This window comes from Aotus nancymaae, unplaced genomic scaffold (assembly GCF_030222135.1).
Source record: "Aotus nancymaae isolate 86718 unplaced genomic scaffold, 86718_ANA_hifiasm-v0.15.2.pri h1tg000138l, whole genome shotgun sequence".
Classification (NCBI taxonomy): Eukaryota; Metazoa; Chordata; class Mammalia; order Primates; family Aotidae; genus Aotus; species Aotus nancymaae.
This window is the reverse complement of record NW_026988553.1, coordinates 3,176,613-3,196,804: the sequence shown is the minus strand read 5'-3', so window position 1 is coordinate 3,196,804 and position 20,192 is coordinate 3,176,613. Positions and strand designations below refer to the sequence as shown.

At 45.1% G+C, this 20,192-nt stretch overlaps 1 protein-coding gene across 1 annotated transcript in view; it reads left to right on the top strand.

Annotated features, from left to right (window-relative positions):
- The window catches only part of MPP1 (MAGUK p55 scaffold protein 1), a 30,264-nt gene extending 10,578 nt beyond the window's left edge, over window positions 1-19,686 (top strand). The window contains exons 2-12 of the mRNA XM_064371568.1: window positions 6,924-7,067; window positions 7,384-7,462; window positions 8,101-8,186; window positions 9,027-9,095; window positions 12,703-12,899; window positions 14,010-14,116; window positions 14,754-14,834; window positions 15,812-15,892; window positions 16,998-17,200; window positions 17,779-17,853; window positions 19,013-19,686. Of these exons, the coding sequence (XP_064227638.1) occupies window positions 6,924-7,067; window positions 7,384-7,462; window positions 8,101-8,186; window positions 9,027-9,095; window positions 12,703-12,899; window positions 14,010-14,116; window positions 14,754-14,834; window positions 15,812-15,892; window positions 16,998-17,200; window positions 17,779-17,853; window positions 19,013-19,189 (1,299 nt within the window). The 3' untranslated portion in view covers window positions 19,190-19,686. The remainder of the gene's footprint in view (window positions 1-6,923; window positions 7,068-7,383; window positions 7,463-8,100; window positions 8,187-9,026; window positions 9,096-12,702; window positions 12,900-14,009; window positions 14,117-14,753; window positions 14,835-15,811; window positions 15,893-16,997; window positions 17,201-17,778; window positions 17,854-19,012) is intronic.
- Window positions 19,687-20,192: the final 506 nt, after the last annotated feature.

Below are 20,192 nucleotides of genomic sequence, written 5' to 3'. Positions count from 1 at the left end.
GTGTTTGATTTTTTAATAAACTATTCGACTATTTTCTAAGGAAGCCATATCATTTACATTTTGACTAGCAATGTATGAGATACCTATCTCCCCTCACTTCAGCAGTTGTGAGTATTGTCACTATTTTTTATTTCAGCTATTCTGATAGATAGATGTTGTTTTCATTTTCTTTCATTTCTCCCTGATGTCTAATGATGTTGAACATCGTTTTTTTAATTGTACTTTAGGTTCTGGGGTACATGTGCAGATCATGCAGGATTGTTACATAGGTACACACATGGCAAGGTGGTTTGCTGCCTCCATCCACCCATCACCTATATCTGGCATTTCTCCCCACGTTGTTATCCCTCCCTACGTTCCCCACCCACCGCTGTCCCTCCCCACCCCCCACTGTTCCTCCCCTAGTCCCCCACAAATGACCGCAGTGTGTGATGCTCCCCTCCCTGTGTCCACATGTTCCAATTGTTCAACACCCACCTATGAGTGAGAATATGCGGTGATTGATTTTCTGTTCTTGTGTCAGTTTGCTGAGAATGATGCTTGAACATCTTTTTACATCCTCATTTGCCATCTTTATATATCCTCTGTGGTGAAATATCTGTTCATGTTTTTTGCCCATTTTCTTTCTTTTTTTTTTTTTTTTTTTGAGACGGAGTTTTGCTCTCGTTACCCAGGCTGGAGTGCAATGGCGCGATCTCGGCTCACCGCAACCTCCTCCTCCTCCCGGGTTCAGGCAATTCTCCTGCCTCAGCCTCCCGAGTAGCTGGGATTACAGGCACGCGCCACCTCGCCCAGCTAATTTTTGTATTTTTAGTAGAGACGGGGTTTCACCATGTTGACCAGGATGGTCTCGATCTCTTGACCTCGTGATCCACCCGCCTCGGCCTCCCAAAGTGCTGGGATCACAGGCGTGAGCCACCGCACCCGGCCCATTTTTTTCTTACTTAATTGTTTCATGATTTGTTTATAAGTGAATCTAAAAAGTGAAAATCAATAAGTGGTTTTGATATTATTATAACTGGTAGCTAACCCAGCATCCCACTTCTCCCTTACAGATCCCGGATCTTGTTTGAGATGTCAAGATGCTTAACTAAATTATTATCTTCCCTGTCTCTTTTTTAGCTTGGGATGGCTGTGTTCCACAGCTGTGGCCGATGAGACAAGAACCACAAGCGTCACTTATTTTGGGGGTTTCTGAGCCCTGCATCTGTTGTTTTCTGCAGAGGGCCACAGTTAGCTCCTTAGCTGCTGCCTCCTGTGTGCACATTCCAGGCTCTAGCTGTCTCAACTCTCCTTGGTCAATGACCATTCCTCCATCTGCTTTCCGTCTTCTAGAAAAGTTACTGAAATCCCGGCCAGGCACGGTGGCTCACACCTGTCATCCCAGCACTTTGGGAGGCCGAGACACGCAGATCACGTGAGTTCAGGAGTTTGTGACCAGCCTAGCCAACATGGTGGAAACCCCCATCTCTACTAAAAACACAAAAATTAGCCAGGCCTGGTAGTACAGCTACTCCAGAGGCCAAGGCAGGAGAATCATTTGAACCCAGGAGGCACCAGTTTGAATGAGCTGAGACCATGCCACTGCACTCCAGCCTGGGTGACAGAGTGACACTCTTTCTCAAAAAAAAAAAAAGAAAAAGAAAAAGAGATCCTTCAACCCTGATGACTTTTTGTGGGCTTCTATTTCCCTCCTCCTCTTTACTCTCACTTAAGCAGGGTCAAGGTTGAGGCAAGAGAAGATCCACACAAGTACTTAAACCCAAGTCACAATTACTTAGGAAAAATCTTTTACTAATTTCTTTTATTAAAGTAACGCAGGCATATAATACATAATTTGAAAGGTATAACTTGATATACAGTGAAAATGATTTTCTTCTCACCTCATCTTATAACCACCCAGCTCCTCTCCTAGAAGCAACCACTGTTTCTTATGCCTCCTCCCAGACACAGTTGATGGATTTTCATTTATTTTATTTAATTTATTTTATTTTTTGAGACAGGGTCTCACTTTCACCCAGACTGGAGTCCCATGGCACAATCACAGCTCACTGCAGCCTGGATCTCCTGGGCATGAGCAATCCTCCTGCCTCAGCTTCCCAAGTAGCTGGGACTGTTACAGGTGCATGCCACCATGCCCGGCTGTTTTTTTTTATATTTTGTAGAGACAGGGTTTTACTATGTTGCTTAGCCATGTCTCAAACTCCTGGACTCAAGTGATCCTCCCACCTCAGCCTCCCAAAGTGCTGGGATTACAGGTGTGAGCCACTGCACCTGGCTACTTTATGGATTTTTAAGCAAATATGAATATAATCATTCTTTCACCATTTATGATTCGGCTAGTATACCCTTCATCACATTATTATTATTTTTTTGCTTAACAACAAATCTTCAAGATTACCCTGAGAAACTCCTTTTCATGCCTAAGGGGTATATCCCAGGTATCATGAGTCAATTTTTTTTTATTTATTGCATTTTAGGTTTGGGGTACATATGAAGATTGTGCAAGATAGTTGCATAGGTGCATACGTGGCAATGTGATTTGCTGCCTTCCTCCCCTTCACCTATATGTGGCATTTCTCCCCATGTTATCCCTCCCCAACTCCCCACCCCCTGCTGTCCCTCCCCTGTTTCCCCCCTACAGAGCCCCGTGTGTAGTGCTCCCCTCCCTGTGTCCATGTGTTCTCATTGTTCAACACCTGCCTATGAGTGAGAACATGCGGTGTTTGATTTTGTGTTCTTGTGTCAGTTTGCTGAGAATGATGGTTTCCAGGTTCATCCATGTCCCTACAAAGGACGCGAACTCCTCGTTTTTGATGGCTGCGTAATATTCCATGGTGTACATGTGCCACATTTTCCCTGTCCAGTCTATCATCGATGGGCATTTGGGTTGGTTCCAGGTCTTTGCTATTGTAAACTGTGCTGCAATGAACATTCGTGTGCATGTGTCCTTATAGTAGAACGATTTATAATCCTTTGGATATATACCCAGTAATGGGATTGCTGGGTCAAATGGAATTTTCAGTTTTTTATGCCATATGACTTGGTGTCATGTGAGTTTTTTGACGTTCTTGTTGCTAGACAAGGCAGTTTCTCTTTCTCAATACTTCCCTCATTTGAGGTCACCTGATAACAAACACTACTTCAAACCTCACCATCTTTTTTTTTTTTTTTTTTCTGAGACACGGTCTTCCTCTGTTGCCCAGGTTGGAGTGTAGTGGTGCCGTCATGGCTCACTGCAGCCTCCAACTTCTGAACTCAAGCAATCCTCCTGCCTCAGCCTCCTGAGTAGCTGGGACCACAGGCGCGCACCACCATACTCAGCTAATTATAAAATTTCTTACAGAGGCAGGAGTTTCACCATGTTGCCCAGGCTGGTCTCAAACTCCTGTGCTTAAGCAATATTCCCACCTTGGCCTCCCCAAGTGCTAGGATTACAGGTGTGAGTCACTGCACCTGGCCTAAACCTCACCATCTCATCAGAGTTTCTACGCAAAATCAGAGTCCCTTAGAAACGATGTAAGCCTCTACTTCAGAATTCCTTGTCTCTCATCTTCAGGTCCTTTTCTAGTCCTTGGGTAGGCCAGTGGACACTGCTCAAGAATACGTGTATTGCCATCCAGAGACACTTCAGCTTCCCCACACGGTGAATGGCAGACTCCTCACAGCTCTGCCTTTTGGGAAGTTCTTCCCTCCTTACTGTCTTTGAGGGTCACCTCTGGGTGTGGCTGGAATGCAGCTGCCCTCTATTTTCAGCAGGCCCTTTCATAAGCCCACTTCAGGCCTATTCTTCCTCCTCCAGGTGGCTATATATTTTTTTATTTACTATCTGGGGTGGGCAGGGAGTATTTTTAGAGGTTTCCAGAGGTTTTCCCCATGGTGATTGCTCTTACCCAGGCCCTGGGCTTCTTTGACATTAACAGATCAGTAAGATGAAGAAAAACCAGCAAAGGAAACTGAGAAGGAGCATTTGAAGGAGAAGAGAGTGGCCATTCATCCCCATTGATGTGGGGTATCCACTGCATATGCCACAGTTTATCCATCCAAGTGTTGATGGACTTTTGGGGTATTTACAGGTTTGGGCTTTTAAGAATAGTGTTGTTCTGGGAAGGGCACACCACTACTTACCTGGAATTCCTGCCAAAAATGCAAAATCCCAATCTTATCTTGAAACAACATCAGATAAACCCAAACGGAGAGACAGCTACAAAAACATCAGGTTTGAGCCGGGTGCGATGGCTTGGCTCACGCCTGTAATCCCAGCACTCTGGGCGGCCGAGGCGGGCGGATCACGAGGTCAAGAGATCGAGACCATCCTGGTCAACGTGGTGAAACCCTGTCTCTACTAAAAATACAAAAAATTAGCTGGGCACGGTGGCGCGTGCCTGTAATCCCAGCTACTCGGGAGGCTGAGGCAGGAGAATCGCCTGAACCCAGGAGGCGGAGGTTGCGGTGAGCCGAGATCACGCCATTGCACTCCAGCCTGGGTAACAAGAGCGAAACTCTGTCTGGAAAAAAAAAAAAAATCAGGTGTGTATTCTTCAAGAATGTCAAGGTCATGAAAGTAGAAGAAAAGCTGGGGAACGTGTCCGAATTAAGGAAGACTAAGGAAATATGAAAAATGCATGATTGGATTCTGGTCCCAGATTGGATTCTGGAACCAAAAAGTCCTAGATTTGATTCTGGTCTGGGTAAGAAATATATAGCTATAAAAGACATTCTTGAAAGGGTTGGCAAAATTTAAATATGAACTGAGGACCAGATGACAATGTTGTGTCAATGTTTGATTTTCAGTTTTGAAAATGCTCGTTCCTAGCATATAGAGACATTTATGAGTAAAGGAGAATGACGACTTCAGATTACTCTGAATGGTTCAAAAATTAAATTTTATAATATTTTTAAAAGGGTACTGGCTGCTCTTGGAATGGCAGGGTCGTGAGTATGCGAGAGTCCAGTTCCCCTGAGATGGAATCTTGCTCTCTCGCCCAGGCTGGAGTACAGTGGTGTGATCTCGGCTCACTGCAATCTCTGCATCCCAGGTCCTGGTGAATTCAAGTAATTCTCCTACCTCAGCCTCCCAAGTAGCTGGGATTACAGGCACAAGCCACCATGCCCAGCTAATTTTTATATTTTTTAGTAGAGATGGGGTTTCACCATGTTGGCCAGTCTGGTCTTGAACTCCCGACCTCATGATCTGCCCTCCTCAGCCTCCCAAAGTGCTGGGATTACGGACGTGAGCCACCGAGCCTGGCCTATGGCCTGCGTTTTCACTCTTGTAATGTGCTTTGTGTCCAATATCTTCTTGGAAAAATTTCAAGCTTACCAAAAAGCTGAAAGGATTTTATAGCCACACCCATACAGCCTCACGTCCTAGATTCTCCAATTAACATGTGCTATGTTTGCCGTATGACATTTCTACCCAAAAAGTGACCGTCTAGCCACCTTTTTTTCTGGTGTTTCAAAATAAGCTTCAGATATTAGAGCACTTTGTCCCTGAAAGCTTTAGCATGCATATCGTTGGCTAGAGGTCAGTATTTCTTTACGGTTCTTTTCATCCTGTTATTAAGTTGTAAGAGTTCTTTATATGTTCTGGATACAAATCGTTTGTCAGATATAAATATTAGAAATGTTTAGTCTCTGTCCAGTTTCTTATGTGTCTTTTGATGAGAAGGTTTTAGTTTGATGAAGTCAGTTGCTTGTACGATGATTGCTCCCTGTGTCTTCTGTAAAGCTATGCTTATCTCAGTGGAGGTTTTTGATGAATAGACTTCTTACTTTTGAAGTGTTTGTCTTTTTAGTCTGCATTTTATAGTTGGGACCGTTTATGATGTAGATAAGCACCATTTATCGCACACACTGTTTCTCCCCGCTGCGCTCCAGGGTCAGCTGACTATAAATGTGTGGGTCTGTCTTTGCACTTTCTGTTCCATTACATTGGTCTTTTGTCTTCCTTCTTATCGCAGTGCCTTAAATTACTTTAGATTTATAATAAGACTTCCTGCTGCCTCATACAGTAACTTACTTAGCTTTGCTGTCTTTGACATTAGGGGAAGGAGTCACAGTGGCAATATGTTATTATTATCACCGTGGTTCAGGGCCCAGTCCTAAGCACCTGACACTACAGGTGGAAATGATCCGTGAGAAACTGATGCTAACCTGAATTACCTTTACTGCTGTGTGACTGAGAACATCAGGTTGTTCAAGGAAAAAAAGAACAGGGGAGGCCGAGGCGGGTGGATCACGAGGTCAAGAGATCGAGACCATCCTGGTCAACATGGTGAAACCCCGTCTCTACTAAAAATACAAAAATTAGCTGGGCACGGCGGCGCATGCCTGTAATCCCAGCTACTCAGGAGGCTGAGGCAGGAGAATTGCCTGAACCCAGGAGGCGGAGGTTGCGGTGAGCCGAGATCGCGCCATTGCAGTCCAGCCTGGGTAACAAGAGCGAAACTCCATCTCAAAAAAAAAAAAAAAAAAAAAAGGAACAGAAGGGAACATGCCAGAAACCCTTGGAGCCTCCTGAGGTACTGCAGGATTCAGAATCTTTCTAATTTTGTTGTATATTATGTAATACCCCAAACAGGATCCAGGGAAGCACCATGTAAATCAAGGCACATTAATATTTCTGCAGCAACCTAGATAAACATTGTGTGTTTTGTTTCTTTTTAGAGAGACAGGGTCTCCCTCTGTTGCCCTGGGACTGTAGCTGGGACTACAGGTGCACGCCACCACACTTGGCTAACGTGTCTATGAAATTGGAGAAATAAAACTTACAAACGGCTTCATGTCAATTCAAATGAGGATGAGGCCTAACTTATGAAATAAGTTTTCAAAGCCTCTTGAACGTTAGAATTGCAGATGACGGACTGACTGTGGGCCTCGCTCCTGATTTCATGCATTGCTCTGTTGTTTGGACTTGACAGGCTGTATCGCATCCATTGAATACTGTGACCGAGGACATGTACACCAACGGGTCTCCTGCCCCAGGTAGCCCTGCCCAGGTCAAGGGACAGGAGGTGCGGAAAGTGCGACTCATACAGTTTGAGAAGGTCACAGAAGAGCCCATGGTAATCACTCATCATATTGTCGCCACCACTTATTCTCTGCCGCGTGAGTCCCCGGGCCAGAAGAGTCAATGCAGAAGGCTGCTCATGGCCAGTACTGTCCCTTCATCCCCATCTCAAGTCCCTCCTCAAAGCAGGCTTCGTGCCTGTTCTAGTTGATGGGTATCAGTCATGGGTATAATGATTGATAGGTATCAATCATGGGTATCATGGGTATAAATGGAAAATAATTTTCCTGAGAAATTGCCATAAGTTCTTTCTAAAATAACCTCAGAAAGGGCTTAAAATAAAACTTATCGTGCCATTGCCTTTATTTCAGGGAATCACTCTAAAGCTGAATGAAAAACAGTCCTGTACGGTGGCCAGAATTCTGCATGGCGGCATGATCCATAGGCAAGGTACTCTGTGGGAGCTCTGGGGGGTGATTCAGGGATTAATCCTTTACTCCCCGTTCAGTGGTGTGGGACATGAAGTTTATAATCCTCCAAACTGGTAGCATTTTTGTGAGTATGCCAAGAGATTTTTTGTGGCTCAATAACTGGCTCTGTGGAATCACTGCATGATAAGATCCCATCTCTCGATCTCTGAGTCTTCTTTCACACCTATTTATACCAATATTTTTCTAGTAAGTTAATATTTGACCAATTGCATTAGACTTGGAAAGTACAGCAATACCATATGGTAGCATTTTGGGGTTTGAGCTGGTGACTTTGTTATTCTTTGTAGTATATACATCTGTGTCATAGTCTGGAGCCAGTAGCCACACTGGTTCCAGGAATTTGGACTCCTGACGCCAAGGAGGATGAGGCCATTTTGAGCCGTCAAGTGCTTGCCTTCATGCAGCAGCCCCTGGGGGATTCAAAAGGGCATTGCCATCTCTCATGGTGGAATGTTTTCAATCCTGAGGATTTTGTACAATCTGTGTTATAACATGCTCTAAATCCTGGTATCTCTTCTATGGTATCTTAAGTTACATTGACAACTCCTGTTTGAAAACTTTTCTTGTTTTGTGGATTGATTTTTCATTTCATGGCAGGCTCCCTTCACGTGGGGGATGAGATCCTAGAGATCAATGGCACGAACGTGACTAATCATTCAGTGGATCAGCTGCAGAAGGCGATGGTGGGTATTTTCTATCCATTGTCTCCATGAGTGTCGAGCCACATTGCTGTCATTGACCTCATCTTTCTGTCAAAGTATTTGTACCTTATTGAGGGGGCTCTTTTCCCCTCTTACCTTTATTCTGTGTAAGAATGACAATTTTCTGCCTTTATTTAGTAAAATTCTAAAGCAGAAAAAATAACCTGAAGCATCAATCCAATATTCCATGAAGTAATGCTAAATAAAGTAAAGCAAGTTATAATTGTTTAAAAAAACATATGTATATGTACGTATAATGTATATAAATATTTGTAATGCTTTTATTGGTATGAGGAAAAGTCTTTTTTTTTCTTTTTTTTTTTGAGAAGGAGTCTTGCTCTGTCACCCAGCCTGGAGTGCAATGATGCAATCTCAGCTCACTGCAAACTCTGCCTCCTGGATTCTAGTGATTGTCCTGCCTCAACCTCCCAATTTAACTAGGATTACGGTACCCACCATCACACCTGGCTAATTTTTGTATTTTTAGTAGAGATGTGGTTTCACCCTGACCTCAGGTGATCCGCCCACCTCAGCCCCCGAAAGAGCCGGGATTACAACAGGCGTGAGCCACCACGCTCGGCTCAGAAAAGTCTTAGTTAGCTTTTCTTTGTTACTCTTTGTATGTCTTCATATTGTTACGCTGGTCTGTGGGGCACATGACACTTTTGTATTAAAGGAGGAATTGTCCAACAAAATCTCAAAATGTAAAGATGGTTGTTGGGGAAAAAATCCTGGGACTTTCAGGGGGGAAATGACTTTATGAAACCTCAAATTATTAAACTTAGTTTTCTGTACAATTTTATGACTTTTTTTTTTTAATAGAAAGAAACCAAAGGAATGATCTCATTAAAAGTAATTCCCAACCAGCAAAGCCGTCTTCCTGCACTACAGGTGGGTGGCACCATTTTCTCTGTTGTCATGATGGCAGAAGTTGGGCCACGTTGTCTTGTATTCTTTAAGATTTGATTATAAGGGATGCAAGTCTAACTTTGAGTTCTAAATATCTCACAAGTGAGTGGTTGCTTGGCTCAGGGTTCCATTATACCCTGCCTGGTATAAATACAGCAGCTCATCCCCCTTTCCTCAAGGGAGAACACAGTGAAGACGGTAGTAGAGAATGAATGAGTCTTTGCTGCTAGTGGTCAGATAGGAAGGAAGAGAGTAATGTTATTCTACAGATGGTAAGGAATCCATACAACTCCAAGAGGAAAATGGGTAAAGGGAATGAAGAGCTCATTCACAGCAGGAAAACTACAAGTGAGCATGGAGCATATGAAAAACTATTTTATCTTACCCATCATCAGAGAAATGCAAATTAAAATATGCATGAGACGCCGATTTTCACCGAGCAAATTGGCAAATAATTTTTAAAATAGTAACAATAAAGCCCCATGATTGACAGCGGCAAAGTAAAGAAAGAAAGAAAAGATAGACTCTGCTGAGCACTTATTCAGAATTTATTGAGGGTCTACCACGTACAAAGTACTGTTCTACAACATGAAGATGATGTAATGAGAGACAGTTCCCAGTCCACACACAGCTCATCAGCCAGCAGAGGAAGAGATTGGACAGGCCCATGGCAAGTGTATAATTTTCTTAAGTCAACTTTTAAATTGAAGGTTTTGGCATATGTGGGCATATATTCAACAGAGGGCATAAATCGCAATTATAAAACTGGATGAATTTTCACAAACTGAGTACACCCGTGCAACCAGCAGCCAGATCCAGAGACAGAACCCCCATGCATGTCTCCTGAAGGCCCGCCATAACCCTGACTTCTAATAGCAGCGATGAGTTTTGCCCCTCTTTGAAATGTATTAACATTGAATTCTACGGTATGAATTCTTTGGTGTCTCATTTTATTCACTCAGGAGTCATTCATTGTATGAGCACGCTACAGTTTATTCTGCCATTAACCAAACAGGATCTAGCTGAGCAATAGGAGAAGATTTACTGCCCGAAGGCCAGTAAATTCACCACATTAACAGAAAAATGGAAAAAAATCATATGGTTTTCGTTCGTGTGTTCGGTGCATACATGTATGCCTTTCTTCTGAGACTAGAATTGCCCGGTTGTAGAATATGCATGTCTTCACCTTTAGCTGATACTGCCAAATAGCTGTTCTCACCGACGTTTAGCATTGTCTGATTTGTTTGTTGGTTTTTGTGTTTTGGCACTTTGGCCATTCTAATGGTGGTATCGCATTGCGATTCTAATATATATTTCTCTAATGACATATGAAGGTAAACTGCTTTGTATGTTTTTCCACTTAGATATCTTTTTTTTTTTTTTTTCTTTTTCTGAGACGGAATTTCACTCTTGTTACCCAGGCTGGAGTGCAATGGCGCGATCTCGGCTCACCGCAACCTCCGCCTCCTGGGTTCAGGCAATTCTCCTGCCTCAGCCTCCCGAGTAGCTGGGATTACAGGCACGTGCCACCACGCCCAGCTAATTTTTTGTATTTTTAGTAGAGACGGGGTTTCACCATGTTGACCAGGATGGTCTCGATCTCTTGACCTCGTGATCCACCTGCCTCGGCCTCCCAAAGTGCTGGGATGACAGGCGTGAGCCACCGCGCCCGGCAGATATCCTCTTTTGTGAGATACCAATATATATTCTGGATAAGAGTCTTTTGTCATATGCATCCAAAGTCTGTTCTCTTCTTCTGTGGCTTATTTTCTTCATGGATCCTGTTAATGAATAGAAACTCTTAATTGTAATGAAATCCAATCTACCACTTTTTCTCTGATTAGCACTTTTTATGTCTTTTTAAAATTTTTTGCTTACCACAAGGTCAAGAAGATATTCTCCTATGTTTTCCTGTAAATGCTTACTTGTCCGATTTTTGATATTTGGATCCACAACCCATCTGGGATTGATTGTTGTGTATATTGTAAGGCAAGAGGTCAGGATTCAGTTTTTCCGTATGGATACCAATTGGACCAGTATCATTTACTGCACACTAACACTTTTGTCATGAGTAATATTTACAGGTCTGTTTTGGAACTCTTAATTCTTTTCCATTGGACTGTTTGTTTATTCCTATGTCAAACATACATATCAATTTGGATAAAAGAGGCATCTTCACAGTATCCCAATAGAAGTGATGATAGCAGACATCTTTGTTATTTTTCCATTTTAAAGGGAAAGCTGGCTGGATGTAGTGGCTTGCCTATAATCTCAGCACTTTGGGAGGCCGAGAGGGGTGGATCGCTTGAGCCCAGGAGTTCGAGACCAACCTGGGTAACATAGCAAGACCCGTCTCCATTAAAAAAAGGGGGAAGGCTTCATCTTTCACTGAGAAGTATAACATTGGCTGTAGGCTTTTTGTAGGTATTCTTTCTCACAGTAAAGAAGCTCCCTTCTATCCAAGTTGTGCATTGTTTCAAAATGGTGCCCTAGTGACTACAAAGCCCAGAGCCAGTATCATCACCAAAGCAGTGACAGTTTTGAATGTGATCACTTGCTTTTTCTGCATCTATCGAGGGGATCATTTGATCTTTCTGCGCTTTATGTTAATGTGGTGAATTGATTGCCCTTCAGATAGTAAAGCTTCTTGTGTTGCTGAACCAGATCCTGTTTGGTCGTGATTTCTTATACTTTTTGTACATCACTGAATTTGACTTGCTAATATTTTCTTTAGGGTTTTTACATCTCTGTCGCAGAGAGAAATCGTAAGATTCTTTCAGATTTGGGTATCATGCCTACGTTAGATTAATAACATCAGTTGGGAAGTATCATCGTTATCTATAATCTGTTTTTGTATGAGATTAGCCTTCTTTCTTCAAATGATGTCTGGAAAATTTACCAATGAAGTAATCAGGTAGGGGTGTGTGTGTGTTTGGGAGCAGGAGAGGAGAATTTTCAATAATAAATTCAAGTTCTTTGATATAGATATATGAGAGTCCATATTTTCAATTGTGAAAACAGTTGTTCAAGGAAATATACATCTCAGAGACAGATGACTCAGATCTGGCGGTAATTGCGGATATGTTGACACAGAAAGGCATCACATGCCTTCTCTCTCTCTTTTTTTGAGACAGACTCTGACTCTGTCACCCAGGCTGGAGTGCAGTGGCACAATCTCAGCTCACTGCAACCTCCGTCTCCCAGATTCAAGCGATTCTCCTGCCTCACCCTCCTGAGTAGCTGGGAATACAGGTGCATACCACCACGCCTGGCTAGTTTTTATATTTTTAGTAGAGATAGGGTTTCACCATATTGGCCAGGCTGCTCTCAAACTCCTGACCTCATGTGATCCACCCGCCTCAGCCTCCCAAAGTGCTGGGATTACAGGCGTGAGCCACCGCGCCCAGCCTTCTTGCTAAAGGGATTCGCTCTGAGCCCTCTGCAAACACAATCACTTCAGCATTCCACTTTCTGTTTCTTGGGTGCTCCGCTACCATTCTTGCCTCCCTGTTGTTCATTCCATCCTGACCCTATCTGTTTACAGCAGGACTTTGGACTTACATGCTCTGATGCTGGTGCTTCCTTTCAGATGTTCATGAGAGCGCAGTTTGACTATGATCCCAAAAAGGACAATCTGATCCCTTGCAAGGAGGCGGGGCTGAAGTTTGCTACCGGGGACATTATCCAGATCATCAACAAGGATGACAGCAATTGGTGGCAGGGACGGGTGGAAGGCTCCTCCAAGGAGTCAGCAGGATTGATCCCTTCCCCTGAGCTGCAGGAATGGTGAGCCATTTTTGTGCATGTGGAAGGGCTGTGTGCCTGCCACAAATAATCACTTAGCTTCAGAAAATCTGTCATCTTGTTTCTAGATTCCCTGTGTGTGCCTCTTGCTTCCTTAAACGTTTTCCGCATAGTTACCAAGCACATGACAGTGAGCTAGTGTGCTTCTGGGATTTCCTCAGAGTCCTGCCGAAAACAGTCACATTTTTTTTTTTTTGAGACGGAGTTTCGCTGTTGTTACCCAGGCTGGAGTGCAATGGCACGATCTCGGCTCACCGCAACCTCCGCCTCCTGGGTTCAGGCAGTTCTCCTGCCTCAGCCTCCTGAGTACCTGGGATTACAGGCACGTGCCACCACGCCCAGCTAATTTTTTGTATTTTTAGTAGAGACGGGGTTTCACCGTGTTGACCGGGATGGTCTCGATCTGTTGACCTCATGATCCACCCGCCTCGGCCTCCCAAAGTGCTGGGATTATAGGCGGGAGCCACTGCGCCTGGCCGAAAACAGTCACATTTAAGTGTGTGTCTCCAAGTCAGATTGCTCACTTAGTCCTAGGTTACATCACATGGCCATAGGAATGGCAGAAAAATTCACAGAACAGTTCCAACTGGTAACGCATCCAACACGGAGCATCCTTCTGCCTGTGCAAAATAATCCCAGTGTAAAGATTACAACCTTTGTGGGGTTGACAGTGAATAGAAATATTAGAATATATTGCATGTAGTAATACAAGTTACTGTTTTGAGAAGCATTTGTTTTAGTTGTATATGTGGGGTGCGTATCTGTGTTTTGTTTGTAGACGTATGTGTAGTGTGTAATACCGGCTTGCAATGTACAGTGTATTTCTTAGACTGAGGTAGGGTCGTAAAGAAAGTGAGATGTTTGTGGGTTGTGTCCAGAATGCGCTGAGAGAAGCCAGGTCCCTGACAGAGAGCAGGGCACAGTGCACGATGCACCATCAGGGTATGGGGCACTTTGCAGGCATGATCTGCCACTGTAACAGACACTCAGAGAGTGAACGGGGTGCTGTTAGAGAATGGGTGGCTGGGGGGCGTGAGAGAGACAGTGGGGAGGAAAGGACACGGTGACACCTTGATTGTCTTTTCCTTCCAGGCGAGTGGCAAGTGTGGCTCAGCCAGCTCCTAGCGAAGCCGCGAGCTGCAGTCCCTTTGGGAAGAAGAAGAAGTACAAAGACAAATATCTGGCCAAGCACAGCTCGAGTAAGCGTTCCTGGCAGCACGCGTGTACTTCGCAGGCCAGTGGATGTAAAGGAGGGCTAGTGGTCTGCTCATCACCCCAGCCCTCACACAGAACTAGATGTGGCCAGAGCATCTGTAGTGGGAGAGGGGAAGTGGGGTAAGAACACAGGCCAGAGGGAGCTTCGTGCACCCCCCCAGTGTTTTAGACTTTGTACGATAGACAGTCTGTGGAGCTACTGAAGGGTTTTGAGCAGAGAATTCACATGGTCACCTTTCCATCTGCATTTCTCTTTCTGAGATGTCTCTTGCACACCACTAGCCAGGGAACAATCGTGGCAGTCTCAGGGGCTGTGGGCAGCGGAGGGGGTGGAGAGTCAGGATGACACCAGTTTCCATCTTGAGCAGCTGGGTTAATAGCAGCACTGTCCTCTAAGATAAGGGACATCCAGGCAGAAGTGCCAAGGGAGCAACTGTTACTGGAACTATGGAGAAGAGATGCGGACAGGAGACGAGAGAGACAGTCGCAAGTCCTTCCTCCACACCAGCCTCCTCGGCCTCACCTCTAGTCACTTCCAGGCTCTCTCGCACTGCAGGGCGTGGACCACTGTGGTGGACCCGGCTCTGGACGTGAACGACGCTCGGTTTTCTTTGTCTCTAGTCTTTGACCAGTTGGATGTTGTGTCCTATGAGGAGGTGGTTCGGCTCCCTGCGTTCAAGAGGAAGACCCTGGTGCTGATCGGTATCTTCTTCTTGCGTCATTTGCACATTTCTGTCTTTGTTTTCCTGCCTGTGTCATGTGCTCACCCCCAAAACAGGCAGCGAGGAAGAAAAGAAGTGAGGTCTCAGGAGGCCGAGGCAGGAGAATTGCCTGAACCCAGGAGGCGGAGGTTGCGGTGAGCCGAGATCGCGCCATTGCACTCCAGCCTGGGTAACAAGAGCGAAACTCCGTCTCAAAAAAAAAAAAAAAAAAAAGAAGTGAGGTCTCTTGGGTTCTCCATATCCAGCAGGTGTGAGGAATTTTCTGAATCCTCACGTGCACTTCATCTGGGTCCACCTCACAAGTGAAACTAGACCTTACAAGTTTCTCTACTATTTAGCAACCAATTCTTTTGGGTTAGGTTTTGCTCCTTGTTCATCTGTCTGCTGGCAGTGATACGCTTTTTAAAGCAAATATGTTGGAGCTTCCCTGGCACTTTGTTAGTATTCTGTGCTGTCAGTCACCCATATAAGCCCTGGAAGCGACCTTCCCCCAAGCAGTGAGTCTGACCTGAAACGGAATGAGTCCCTGCTTCAAACCCAGGTATGTGGGCATTGATACCTTCCTGTCTTCAGAGTTGAAATTTTAGCTGCTTAGAGAATCTGTATTAAGATTCTGGTAAAATTTCTAGCAAAAACACTAGCTTAAATTCAGTTCCACTTTCAAGAAATTTTACAAAATAAACAGAAAACCTCGTATGTTAGCTGGCTTCTCTGCAGAGTGACAGTTACATTCTGAGTCTCGGCCCTTACTCCTCAGAAACAGCGTTCTCCCCCAAATGGAAAGAAGAGAGCTGAAGCCCCTTGGTGGCCCCAAATCTGACAGCTTAAAGGCCCTGACCCCAGCCCAGATGCGATCCCAACTCATGTTCACCTGTCGGCAATTTCCCATCCCTGCTCCACTCCCCACCTCTGTCTCTGGGGAAAAGAGATGGAAGATATTCTTCTCTCTCTACACAGGAGCCAGTGGGGTAGGTCGCAGCCACATTAAGAATGCCCTGATCAGCCAGAACCCGGAGAAGTTTGTGTACCCTGCCCCATGTAAGTAGCTCTTGGGCACCTTGGAGGGAAGGTAACAGGCCGAAGGACACCACTTTCCATCTGAAATACCACAGTGTTATTTTATTATTTTTATTTATTTTAAATGTTTGATTAAAACTAAACAAAATATGGAAAGATAACAGAAGCTATGTCTTGTAAATCAAAGCAGGGCCTAGGAAAGCCCCAAACTGACTGTGTCAACAGCACTTCTAGATACGGACAAGAGTAGCCCAGTGCTCAGGGGGAGAATGCAGTACCTCTTCCATTCCCAGAGTGACGCTGCATGGTATAGTTGTATATGTTCCCAGAAAGAAATACAGTCATTCTTCACTTTGTCAGTAGGCTCTTAAAGTGAAATGACATATAACAAAAACCAGTGTTTTTACTCATCAACAATACAATGAAATGAAGTTGGGCCGGGCGCGGTGGCTCACGCCTGTCATCCCAGCACTTTGGGAGGCCGAGGCGGGTGGATCACGAGGTCAAGAGATCGAGACCATCCTGGTCAACATGGTGAAACCCCGTCTCTACTAAAAATACAAAAATTAGCTGGGCATGGTGGTGCGCACCTGTAATCCCAGCTACTCGGGAGGCTGAGGCAGGAGATTCACTTGAACCCAGGAGGCGGAGGTTGCAGTGAGCAGAGATCGCGCCACTGTACTCCAGCCTGGCAACAGAGCAAGATTCCGTCTCAAAAAAAAAAAAGAAGACTTTTAAGAACAATCCAACTTTTAACAACATGAGCTGAAACTAAACCAAAGTACTCTCCTTTCCAAGTCATGAAAAGGAAACCTTAAATATATTTCCAAGAAATCCTGACCATAGCCTACAGATCTGTTTTTAACATATTTTCAGCTATCTTCATTTCTGAGTTGCAGTATTCCTGGATTTGGTGGTTTCAGAGATACAACTTCATTTAGGGAAAATTAAATGTTTCCTGGGCAGATGGGGGGATTTCCTGGTATGCATCACTTTTTAGCATCAGCTCTTCAGGAGCCCATGGGAGGAACCCCTCTATTAAACTCAGTGCACCAAAGGCAGCTAGGGTTTCAACACAGACACCATGGTCCAAGCCCTCATGAAAGGGATTTGGGTTCTTGTTTAGATACAACGCGGCCACCAAGGAAGAGCGAGGAAGACGGGAAGGAGTACCACTTCATCTCAGCAGAGGAGATGACAAGGAACATCTCTGCCAACGAGTTCTTGGAGTTTGGCAGCTACCAGGGCAACATGTTTGGCACCAAATTTGAAACAGTGCACCAGATTCATAAGGAGGACAAGATTGCCATCCTTGACATCGAGCCGCAGGTGGGTAGGCAGGTGGGCAGGGACGGATGGGTTCAGCCACACACGGCATGGGGAGGAGAGTGCCAAGAAAAGCAGCGCTCCTTGGGAATCTTCTTGGGGCTCAAGATTTCTGCAGCACTTTTTTTTTTTTTTTTTTGAGACGGAGTTTCGCTCTTGTTACCCAGGCTGGAGTGCAATGGCGCGATCTCGGCTCACCGCAACCTCCGCCTCCTGGGTTCAGGCAATTCTCCTGCCTCAGCCTCCTGAGTAGCTGGGACTACAGGCACGTGCCACCATGCCCAGCTAATTTTTTGTATTTTTAGTAGAGACGGGGTTTCACCATGTTGACAAGGATGGTCTCGATCTCTTGACCTTGTGATCCGCCCGCCTCGGCCTCTCAAAGTGCTGGGATTACAGGCTTGAGCCACTGCACCCGGCCTCTGCGGCACTTTTAATGGAGTCATCCCGGAACAGGAACAGTACTGCTGGGAACGATGCAGAATAGTAGTGGGATAAAGCTCAAAGCTGCTTATTGGAAGGAACCCATCATGGATTTTTTTTTCACGTTCTTTTTCTTCCTTCCTCCCCTTGTTTTCTAGACCCTGAAGACTGTTCGGACAGCAGAACTTTCACCTTTCATTGTGTTCATTGCACCCACTGACCAGGGCACTCAGGTGAGGAGATGGTTGTGGGGGGTGGGTGAGAGTTCACTTTCTCTAGGGCCAAGAAGCAAAAGGGCAGCACATTCATTTGAGTTCTGAAACCACCAGCTAGGCCAGTGCCCATGCTAGGTAACGGGGACAAAACAAACCAGATCCAGTCATTGTCCTGGACGCACACAGTTCCGGGGGCACAGATGGACAGTTGAGGAAATCCTCATACAGCGCACCACCCATGAGAGCGATTGTTTCTCTTTGCCTAGAGCATGTTGTCAAAATTTTCATTCTTCTGCTGAGTTATTGGCCTTTGATTTCTAGGTAGTATATATTATGGTATCATTGTAATGTCAGCTGCAGTTATTTTTTTTCCAATTTGGCATGTCTTTTTGCTATGCACACCTTCTTACTTTTATGTAGTTAAATGATTCACCTTTCATGGCTGCTTGGTTTTAGGTCAAAGAAAGAGGCCTGAGACAAATACACACATTTTTGAAATTTGTTTTTTGTAGAAATGGGGTCTCACTGTGTTGCCCAGGCTGGTCTTGAACTCCTGGGCTCAAGCAATCATCCTGCGTCAGCCTTCCAAAGTGCTGGGATTCCAGGTGTGATCTTTTATCTGACTGGGTGCAGTGGCTCATCCGTCATCACAGCACTTTTGGAGGCTGAGGCGGGTGGATCACCTCAGGTCTTATGTTTGAGACCAGCCTGGTCAACATGGAAAAACCCCATCTCTACTAAAAAAATACAAACATTAGCCAGGTATGGTGGCAGGCCCCTGTGATCCCAGCTAATATGTAGGCTGACACACGAGAATGGCTTGAATCTGGGAGGTGGAGGTTGCAGTGAGCCGAGATTGCACCACTGCACTCCAGCCTGGGCCACAGAGCAAGACTGTCTCAAAAACAAAATCACCTTTGTTTTGGGATTGCAGCTCTGGTGGTGGTTGAAATGGCTCTTCCATGTTCAAAGGCCATTAAGTGAGAGCTCTGATTAATCAGTCAGGGTTAGCCTGAGACCCTCTGAGAATTCATGCCCTTTAACATTATCTCACAATGTCTTCTGAGTTTGAGTCAAGTATGCACAGCTGAGCAACGCTAACAATTGCTGTTTAAAATCTGTCACTAGCCTCTGGGCTGGGGGTGGTGCGCTTCATCTGTGGCTTTCTTCTTTGCAGACAGAAGCCCTGCAGCAGCTGCAGAAGGATTCTGAGGCCATCCGCAGCCAGTATGCTCACTACTTTGACCTCTCACTGGTCAATAACGGTGTCGATGAAACCCTTAAGAAATTACAAGACGCCTTCGACCAAGCGTGCAGCTCTCCGCAGTGGGTGCCTGTTTCCTGGGTTTACTAAGCCTGCAGAATGGGGGAACCCACTGTATGCCTCTCTCCAGCATTTGGAACTCCGCCCTTCTTGCTTTAAGACACACAGGGCTGCTCCACCTAGTTTAGTGTCCGCTTCCAACTCTCTGCAGCTACCCTAATTAAGCCAATAGGATTCAGTCTTCTTGCTCAGGCTCCTGAAGGGCTGGGATTTGATTTTCCTGATAGATGGGGCTCCACTGATCTGGATTTCAAAAGGATCTCCGGAAATTGGGGTTAAGAAGTACTAACAAAATGTAACTGCTCAAACATGATGCACAGCAAAAGCAATGGACCCCATCCCTCTGAAGCCTGCCCTCCTTCACCTTCAGCTGTATATGCTGGGTATTTCATTTGTCTTTTTATTTTGGAGAAAGTGTTTTTAACTGCAACTTTCTATAATGCCAAAATGACACATCTGTGCAATAGAATGATGTCTGTTCAAGGGAAATCTTCAATAGCAATAAAAATGCCGTGTTAAAATGCCAATGACCTTGTAACTCTGGGTTTCCACACAAAAAGAAATGTGGCCCACTTCACTTAAGCTCCTGGCCAACGCCATTAACATAAGATGCCGCTCTTGTGTTCAGATGGGATTCAGATGACAAACACCGGTGTCCTGGAAGAATCCCCATTCTCTGTGCCCATGCAGAAAAACACCCTAAGGTTGCTGTATCTGGGGGCAAGCCCATTGTGGACACATATTTAGAAAGAGAAAAACCAAGCCTGGGGTCCAGTGGTACAGTAGAGGCTGGGCTAAGCCAGGGCTGGGGTTCACTCTGCACACCTGGCTCAGGATAGGGGCCTTTCCTTGCTGCATCCAAGGACTCCCCCACAAAGCACTTTTTTTTTTTTTGACAGAGTCTCACTCTTTCACCCAGGCTGGAGTGCAGTGGCAGAATCTTGGCTCACCACATCCTCTACCTCCCAGGTTCAAGTGATTCTCCTGCCTCAGCCTCCTGAGTAGCTGGGATCACAAGCACACGCCATCACAC